This window comes from Gossypium raimondii, chromosome 11, assembly GCF_025698545.1.
Source record: "Gossypium raimondii isolate GPD5lz chromosome 11, ASM2569854v1, whole genome shotgun sequence".
Lineage (NCBI taxonomy): Eukaryota > Viridiplantae > Streptophyta > Magnoliopsida > Malvales > Malvaceae > Gossypium > Gossypium raimondii.
In genome coordinates this window covers 52,160,712-52,170,685 of record NC_068575.1, presented here as the reverse complement: position 1 = coordinate 52,170,685, position 9,974 = coordinate 52,160,712, and the positions used below count along the sequence as shown (strand labels likewise).

General features: G+C 33.6%; 1 protein-coding gene across 1 annotated transcript; it reads left to right on the top strand.

Moving 5' to 3' along the window:
* The first annotated feature begins 368 nt into the window (after positions 1–368).
* LOC105803089 (GTP-binding protein BRASSINAZOLE INSENSITIVE PALE GREEN 2, chloroplastic) lies at positions 369–3,123 on the top strand. The gene is made up of 3 exons (XM_012635083.2): positions 369–1,784; positions 2,026–2,193; positions 2,424–3,123. Exons 1-3 carry the CDS (start codon positions 492–494, stop codon positions 2,772–2,774), a joined length of 1,812 nt encoding a protein of 603 aa, XP_012490537.2. The 5' UTR covers positions 369–491; the 3' UTR covers positions 2,775–3,123.
* The last annotated feature ends 6,851 nt before the right edge of the window (positions 3,124–9,974 follow it).

The window sequence follows — 9,974 nt, the reverse complement described above, 5'->3', positions numbered from 1 at the left end:
TATATAGTAAAAGTTTGTAAGTTAAAATATGTTTGAAGTCTCTATATTTTTAAATATTTTAATTGATATCGTTAAAATTTTTCTATTAAATATATTAGTGTAACATATTAAAATTTTAGAGAAAAACTCACTTAACAACCATATAGTAAAAAATAATATTGTAATTGATTTAAATTTAACAAAGAAATTTAAAGGGGTTAATAATTCTTAAAAACTGTATAGGGTTTAGCTAGTACAGGACCAAACTGAGAAAAGAAAATACAAGTACCAAAGTGAGAATTTAGCTATAGTATAGGGCCAAAAAAGATATTAAGCCTTTATTAAACCCTAATTTTTTGTTCACTTATTTGAAAGGTCTTTACTCTTTCTTCCATCGTCATCTTCCTGCTACCATCATCCATCTCTTCTCTCTCTCGTCTCTGCAAATCAGGTTTTTTTTTTTTTAATTATCTTTTGCTTCTCTTCTCCCACAGCCGTTGGTTTTTAGAGAAATGATCTTTAGAGCCAGAAATCTTTCTCCGTCGAATTTGATACCCCTTTCTTCTCTTGCCCTTTTCTTTACCAAACCATCTTTTACTTCAACTACATTGATAAGTCCATTATTACCTGCAAATACGCCCCAAATTCCCAACAAGTTTTCACACCTCATCTTCTTCACCAATCATTTCTCCTCTCAATCTACGGCCACAACTTCAGCAACTAAAAAGCTTCAAAAACATCTGCAGAAGCAGGAGCCATCTTCTCCTAAACCTTTGACCCTGAACCGAGATGGAAACTATGATGATGGCACTCCCTACAATGTTGTTTGCCCAGGATGTGGGGTTCACATGCAGGACTCAGACCCTAAGCTTGTTGGGTTCTTCATCAAGCCTCCAACAAAGACCAAGGACCCGACGCTCAAAACAAGTTCCCGCCACTTGGTACCTGTTTCAACAGAACCTGAATTCACAGCGTTTCTCAAGAAAGGTCTGATTTTGGAGAAAAAACGTGAAAGTCCTGACCTTGAAGAAGAAAACCTAGATAAAGAAATGCCTGAAAAGCCTGTGGTTTGTGCTAGATGTCACTCATTGCGCCACTATGGCAAGGTGAAGGATCCAACGATGGAGAACTTATTGCCAGAATTTGATTTTGATCATACAGTCGGGAGGAGATTGGGATCAGTTTCAGGAGGTCGGTCGGTGGTGTTAATGGTGGTTGATGCATCAGATTTTGATGGATCATTTCCAAGAAAAGTGGCAAAACTTGTATCTGATGTAACTGAAGAGAATTACTCAGCTTGGAAACAGGGAAAATCCGGAAATGTGCCTAGGGTTGTGCTTGTAGTTACTAAGATTGATCTTTTACCTAGCTCATTGTCACCTACGCGATTTGAGCATTGGGCAAGGCAGAGAGCGAGGGAAGGTGGAGCTAGCAAGATTGCAAAATTGCATTTTGTGAGTCCTGTGAAGGATTGGGGGGTGAAAAACTTGGTGGATGATGTCGTGGAGATGGCAGGGCCTAGAGGTACTGTGTGGGCAGTGGGTGCCCAAAATGCTGGAAAGAGTACATTGATCAATGCCATTGGCAAGTGTGTTGGTGGGAAGATTGGTTTCTTAACAGAGGCACCGGTGCCTGGGACAACTTTGGGCCTAGTAAGAGTGGAAGGGGTGCTGCCAGGACAGGCAAAGTTATTTGATACTCCAGGGCTTTTACAGCCACATCAGATGACGACTAGGTTGACAAGGGAGGAGCAGAAGCTTGTCTATATTAGTAAGGAGCTGAAACCAAGGACGTATAGAATCAAGGTGAATCTCAAAACAAGTAGCATTAGTCTACTTTCAATATAATGTGCTACCTACCTAAATTTCTAGCTAGAATTTGCTGTTGCGATGGTCTGTAAATAGATTTTTCTGCCCATTTTTTGGTCAGAATAGATTCTTTATTTTTGCTGGCTGGTGTTTTGTTTCAGATATTCTCTAGATAATTCTGGGTTTCACGTTTTGGTTCCTTTTTGTAGTTTAATGCTAATAGATTCAAATTTGACAGGCTGGTAACACAGTTCATATTGCTGGATTAATGAGGTTGGACATTGACGAGTCATCTGTGGAATCACTATATGTTACGGTTTGGGCATCCCCTTATCTACCATTACACATGGGGAAAACTGAAAATGCACAAAGAATACTAGAGGATCATATTGGTCATCAGTTACAGGTATGGCATCTCAAGGGAGTAATATCTTTCACTTGATACAAGTGATGCAATGCAAAAATGCTTTTTTGCCATTCTGCTCTATTCAGATTTTCACTTTGCAATATGATATTCTTCTTGGAATTGAAACAGCCTTGGGATGTGCTGCAAAGTTTATATAGCTATCCTTCTACAGCATTTTTGCTTGTGTATAATGTTACCCTTGACACTTTCTGTCTGCTGCTTGCTTTTAGCCACCAATTGGAGAGCAACGAGAAGGACAGCTTGGCAGTTGGGTGAGAAAGGAATTCCATATTTCGGGTAATAGCTGGGAATCGAGTTCAGTGGACATTGCTGCTGCTGGTATTGGTTGGTTTGCTATTGGACTTAAAGGAGAGGCAGTTTTAGGGGTTTGGACCTATGAAGGAGTTGGCGTTGTTCTTCGCAATGCTTTGCTTCCTCATAGAGCACAGCTTTTCGAAGAGGCTGGATTCACAGTCTCTAAAATCGTGTCCAAGGCTGACCAAACTTTGAATAAGTCACAGAAGCAAATTGAAAAGAAGAAACGAAGTGACCAGAAAACAGCCATAGCAGCTGAAGTTTAATTCCAGCACAAGTTATCGCTAAACCTGGCTGGAAAAGATATGTAAACATGGGAAGAAAAATCCCGACATGAACTGTCCGAGGAAAGAAAAAGGTAGCAAACAGTCTCAAGCCACTTTGAAAAATACAGAATACTTATCTGGAGCTTCCTTTCAGGCAATCATCTCTTAAGAATTTTTCGCCAGTTAACATAGACCCACGCATCCTGCTGAAGAGATGAGCTTATAGAATGCATACGCCTGGCACGCTAGTCTGTTTAGTGAGAAACAAAGATGCTTTTGGTATCGCCTTTACAATTTTGAAAATTTGCTGCATCTGTTTTCATGGTACAAAGATATGTTTTTTATGGTACATCTTACAGAGGCAAACCCTTTTGATTTTGGCTTACATATAAAAAGCCATTAGGAAAATGAAAAAAAAATTGGTTAACTAAAATAATCTCCTCATTGACTATTGTGATTGTTAAAATAAATTGATGTGCTAATTAGATGGTGACATATGGAACATCAGGTTTAATTTAATATTTATTTAACTAAAATAAAAAATCATAAAATTTATAAAATAATCAAAATAAATAGGAAAAATATATAATTTATTAAATATTAAAAAGTTAAAATTATATAAACTTATAAATATTATAAAATATTAAAAATATAAAAAACCTAATAAATTCAAATAAATTATAAAAAATTTTATAACATTAATAAAACACATTTAAAATATTTAAAATTTTATATAAACCTATTAAAATTCTATAAAAATCATATAAATTACTTAAAAATATAAAAAGTACTAAAATTGATATAAAATTATAAAAAATCATAAAAACTTGAAATGCACCAAATTAGTTGGTTGGATCGATTAGACCGAAATCGGCAAGAGTATCAATTCAGAGAAAGCCATTAGATCGGTTGACTTGGAAACTGAACGGTTGAACCGATTCTTTTATTCTTTTATTTTTAATGTTTTGTTTAATTGAACTAGACGGATCAATTGAACTGACAAACAAGTGACCTGGTCAATTTGACCACTAACCCAGTCCTGAAAACCTTTGTTAGAATATTTTATTTTGACATATGTTAATAGTTGAAAAATAAAATTTTGGTTTAAAGAAAATATTAAAAAATAAAAATCAGTTCAACCGCCCGGTTCCCAAGTTAATCGATCTAGTGGCTTTCCTCATATCGGTTCTTTTGTCGATTCATTCAGGTATGATATCTAAAGTATGTATTTGTTGGAATTTCTTCTGAATTAATTTTCGTAAGTGAATAGAATAATACGGGATTAGTGACGATAGAATTAGTCAGAGAAATGATATTTGAATCGTAAAGATGTCTAAGGGAGACAATTGTAATTGAATAGATTATGATGATCTCTCTTGAGTATTTTTATATTCACTTATCCTCAGAGATATATGTGATTGTTCGTTTTCTGATGAAATTATTACCACATGAGAATGTTAGCTGATTATAATGTTAGATGAAAGTACTATTGTTCTGGTTGGTTAATGATTAGCATATCTTATCTCTCTAAGGTTCTATTCTGTTATGTTTGGAATAAAGGTTGATGGTGAAAATTATGTGAGGCTATTCTTCTGTTTACGCTGGACAATGTTTTTTCTTATGTATATTTGGAAAATATATTATCTTTGTTTCAATTGATACCAAAATGTGCAAGCATTGTTTTCTTCTGGATTCCTCTGAGGAATCATCAAGATCTTTATTATTTTCCTATGAGTTATGCTTTCAGACTTTCAATATGATATCGCATCTTGGATTTCTTTATCTTGGTTTTCTTATCATCCTTATTTCTTAAAGTAACAATCATGACTCATCTTAAAATGTGTTCTTTGGCTTGTGATAGCTATGTTTATTATGGGTGTAATCCTGGTTCGATCAAAGGAACGTGGTGATTTTAGTATCAGGATTTCTCTAAATTTTGTGAAAAGAATTGACATAAGCAAAGGTATGCATAGTGAAAGCTCAAATTCAAATTCTATAATGGTTTTCTTTTCTCAGGTAAGTCTGATTAAGGTAAATGAGTTCAATCCGGATATTTTGTTTCCTTGACCTAATGCAATTGTAAGGATCTTTGACTAATATGTTATGGGAATTATAAAAGATTATATGTTTGAGTTGTTTAACAGTTTGAAGAAAGAGTATTTTGGTATGTATTATTCGATAGTTGAGATCAACTCAGTTGTTTTGTCAGAGCAAGTTGGTCTGTTGAAATGTAATTTGAGTTATATGTGTGTAAAGTATTCTCAGGTATGATAATGAATTTTGGGTATTCACGAGTGTGTAGACGGACAGTCTGAATGAAGAATTGATATTCTTGAAGGCATGATACAGAAACATATCTATCAGATTTGTTCTAATTGAATGATGTTATTATTATGGGTTAAAGTTATTCTGATTGATAAAGTTATCACAATTGTGAAAGTTTGAATGGTCGGTTGCATGTTAGCAAAGTTGAAACAGTTGAAGGTATTATTAACCGAAGCTTTAGTTCTGGGTTCAGTTTGAATTGAGTAAAGAATTCGTGATTTTTTTCAGTAATGCACTAATGAACGGATTAGAATATGTGTAGTTATCAATTCACCTTTAAGGAAGCAGATATAGTTACGGATAATTGAACAGAAAATCCTTGTTTATTTTATAAGTGTTGATTACATGAGTCACCCTATCTGATGTTGGTCTAATTCCAGCTGAATTAAAAAGGCAAAGAGATATTTCCTCTGCGAGTTTGAAAAGCTTATAAATGTGTTAAGGAATGGTAGTCTGAATGAGTTCAGAGTGAATCAACTTCGATTTTGAATTTCATAAGGAACCTGATATTTCTGATTCTATGTTTAGATGTTAATTTGTCAACGGGTAAAAGCTGAATATCTAAAGTATTCAGGACTGTTACAGTCAGTGATAGCACTGGAGTGAGAATGAGATAGAGTTACTATAGATTTCATATCTGGATTTCCTTTATCCCCGAAAAGAAAGATGTTGTCTGGAATGTGATTGATCGTTTGACAAAAATTCGTATAGTCATTTTGGTATGTACAGGTTTCTTATTTGACAGATCAGCTAAGTTATATGTTTCTGGGGTTGTTAGCTCTCATAGAGTGCCAGTCCCCATTATTCGGATTGAGATCCAAGGGTTATATCGCAATTATAGAGAAAACTACAGAAAACTTTAAGTACGTAGTGGCATTTTGACACTGTAAATCATCTTTAGATCGATGGTAAGTCTGAGAGAATACTTCAAATCTTTGACGATACGCTCCGACATTATATTATGAGTTCAAAGATAATTGGAAAAAAAAGATATATGAGGTTGAATTGATTTGTGATTTTGGGGAATAGTGAAAGTGATTCATGAAATTTGAAAGCAACTTCAAACTGGCTTATGTGGTATACAGACTCGAAACTTAAGGGTATTGAATTTCAGATTGACGACAGAGTGTTTCCGAAAGAATCGCCTCGAAGAGGATTCTTCGATGAGTTATAAGAAATTTCGAGTAAACGATATTCAAACCTAAATTCTAGTAAGATTTTTGGGGACGAAAATCCTTAAGGGGGGAGAGTTGTAACAACCCGGTTTTAGTTAAATCGAAATAGTGATTTCAAAACCACAAATCTGAGGTTGAAAAATTATTTTAATATTATTTTTGGTATTTAAAGCATGTGATTATATATGTTTGAAAGTTTCATAAAGAAATTTTACTATTTGAATGCTTAATTCGGTAAAAAGAACTAAATCGCATAAAGCGTAAAAGTTGTGTTCTATTAGCTAAAGGTATTAAATAGCTATAGAACTTTAGTGTGGAAGTCCTTATTTGGTAATTAGCTCATTAAAGAGATAGTGAAATATGATGGTTTGGCATTTTGTGTAATGAATAATGTTTATAAAGGTTAATTATGTAAATTGGTTAAAAATAACAAAACAAATAAAACAAAAAGGCAAAGTTATCATCTTTAACCATTATTCAATTGAAAATTGAAAGAGAAAGAAGCCATGGAAGCTTGAACTTCCGGCCAACCCCATTTTGCTTGCATGTGAGTATCGTTTGTCCCGTTTTTGATAATTTTTACGTTTTTGATATCGTTGCTTTGTGTTCTAGCTAGCCCATGCCCTGATTTTTGAATTGGTGGATGAATTTGTGAGTTTCCATTGATGATAGCTTGATTTTTTTGAATGTTGATGATGAAAAATGAATAATTGTTGATAGATTAATATGTTTTGTAAAGTGCTTTTTGAGAAAAATGTCAAATAGGGATTAAATTGTGAAATATGCAAATTGAGTGGTTGAAATGTGAAATAAATGAAATTTTTGGGCTGCTAGGGGCACTATAGTAATTTGGCTAAGCTTGGGTTATATTGAATTTTGTGAATTTTATGTATTTGTGAAATAGGGACTAAATTGAATAAATGTGAAACTTTAGGGGTTAAATTGAAAAAATGTCCAAATAGGTATTTTTGGATGAAATTGAATGAATAGGTGATTAAATGAGTTAAATTTTAATTTATATAGATCAAGAAAAAAAGAAATCGAATTTAGATCGGGGGAAATCGAAAGTTGACGAGTAGTTGGTCTGATCTGTTCGTTTACGTACGAGGTAAGTTCATAAGTAAATAAATGTTTTTGAATTCAAATGTATATGTTTTATATATTGCCAAGTTGATTTATATGTAGATACATACATTGCCGAATTGATTTCTATATGTATATATATATTACCGAATTGATTTGAGATCCCGTATAAGACTATATCTGGGATATGACATCGGCATCGATTTGAGATCCCGTATAAGATCATATCTGGGATATGGCATCGATATGAGACTTCGTGTAAGACCATAGCTGGGCTATTGGCATCGATATGAGATTTCCATATAAGACCATGTCTGAGACATGACATTTGTACGATGCATTATGTACGAGTTTTCCCGAGTATCCTTAGTATTCCAAGTGGTTCAACGGGTAATCCAAAGATTATGTCAAAGAAAAGACAAGGTATGATCATGTTGAAATGATACAGGTATGTACGAAAAATTCATGAGTAATGAACTCGATGTATATTGGAAATTTGGTAAGAATGTAAATGAGTAAGTCATACTGATGAGAATGATCTTGTGCTGACCTTGTGACTATAGGTCTATACTTATGAGGTATAAATATGTGGTAAATTTGACTGATGATTGTGTGAGGCTTTTAGGCCAAATTAAATTGAGACATAATATGTTTAAGTCTTTGTTGTTGATCTATAGGTGAAATTGGCCAATGAATGGCATGTAAATATATGATAATGATTAGCTATTGGAATGGCTAGTTATGAATATGCTTTGGTGTTATATGTGTCTAAATAAATGTTAATACAAAGAAATCATGAAAGAGTAAAATTTGTAATAAAACAGTTTTGGATAGCAACAGTTGTATAAATTTGAAAAATCACCAAAAAATTGTGGAAATCGCATTAGAGGTTGAATAAGACATGAAATTAAAGCTTAGTGAGTCTAGTTTCACATATAAGAAACGGTGTAAGCAAAAGAATCTCGTATTATGAGATATTTGAATTTTTGTGAGATAAGGTCAGAATGATTTCGGAATCCCCTGTTCTAACTTTGGAAAATCATTAAAAATTGTATAAAAAGAATTATGGGTTAGAATTTATATTATTAAAATTCTTAATGAGTCTATTTTCAAGATAAATAAACGGGAATATCATCCGAATCTACTACTAAGAGATAATTAATTTTTAGAGAAGAAGGGTCGGAACTATCAGACAGCAAAATAGAGATAAATTCGGAGAATTAACTGTACTTATTGGCTAAACCAAAAATTCTAAAAATTTTATGGTAAAAAGATATGTGAGTCTAGTTTTGAGAAAATGAAGTGGATCTTAATTTTGATTTCCGTAGTGTAAGATATAAATAATTTAGTGACTATGACTCTAGTAGATTGCTTGATGTGAACATGAGTAAATAGTGGAACTATGTGCAATTTTGATTGTATTATCTTGAGAACATGTTGTGAGGATTGGTAAAAACATGTTAACAGATTGCTTATTATTTACACACCAACTTACTAAGCTATATAGCTTACCCCATTTCTTTCTTTTTCCTATAGTGTCACATATACTAGCTCGGGTTGGAGATCGTCGGAGATTCTATCACACTATCAAGCTATTGATCGGTATCAACGTATTCAAGCATTTTAAGTTTATGGCATGTATAGGGATTCATTCATTTTGTGTATGAGATATTATGTTTTGGTTTGTAGTGGTTAAAGGTTTGATTTATGTGTAGCCATGTAACTTGGCTTATATTGGCTAATTGGTTGTAAGCCTATATATATATTAATTATATGCCAATGTCTTGTGATGTGAGTTGTGTTTGCATGATACATGATGAGTTGTGGGTATGGCCTAAATTCCTAATGGTTGTATGTGCTAGAAGTCTTGATGTCCAATGGCTAAGTTTTGCTCAATGGTATGGTATGTTAATTAGATATAATTATGCTCGTATAAGAGTTGTTAATGATGCATATGTATAAATAGTTTTAAATTTAATGAAAATTTTATGGCCCAATTTTGTATGGTTGCTTGTGTCTAAGACCGGTAATGCCTCGTATCCTATCCCAGCATCAGACACGAGTGAGGGTGTTACAGCCTCGTAGAAATAATGGTGACCTCCCGACAGAATCTCAACATTCTTAGGGTAAGAACAATATTTCTATGAAAGAGCATCTTAGAGCCTTCAGAGACGAATTGATGCAAAAAGTAAAAAAGGTAAAAATAGACGAATCTGTTTGGAATTACTCCAACGAATCATTAGCTCCAAAGATCCTCGACAACCATATTTCAACATCCTTCAAGTTCCTAAATTTAGTGTATAATGAATTAAGAGACTCGAAAGATCATCTAGCTAGGTACAACAAACGCATGAACATATTGAGGGCATCCAATGAAGTAAAATGCAGAGCCTTCTCTATGATCCTGTCTCAAACAACTCAACAATGATATCTGTCATTACCTAAGGGACTCATCCATTCTTTTGGATAATTGGTTGAACAATTTATGAGTCATTTTCTAGCCAACAAAAGGTTACAACAGTCCCCTTCTTATTTTATGACCATCCGCCATGGAGCAAATGAATCCCTCCATGATTATGTCAAAAGATTCAATGTAGCTAACATGTCACGAAGGGAG

Coding starts and splice junctions, on each gene's coding strand:
- LOC105803089 (XM_012635083.2), top strand. CDS start 492: ATGATCTTTAGAGCCAGAAATCTTTCTCCGTCGAATTTGATACCCCTT. Junction 1,785..2,025: donor CAAGGACGTATAGAATCAAG/GTGAATCTCAAA, acceptor CAAATTTGACAG/GCTGGTAACACAGTTCATAT. Junction 2,194..2,423: donor ATATTGGTCATCAGTTACAG/GTATGGCATCTC, acceptor GCTTGCTTTTAG/CCACCAATTGGAGAGCAACG.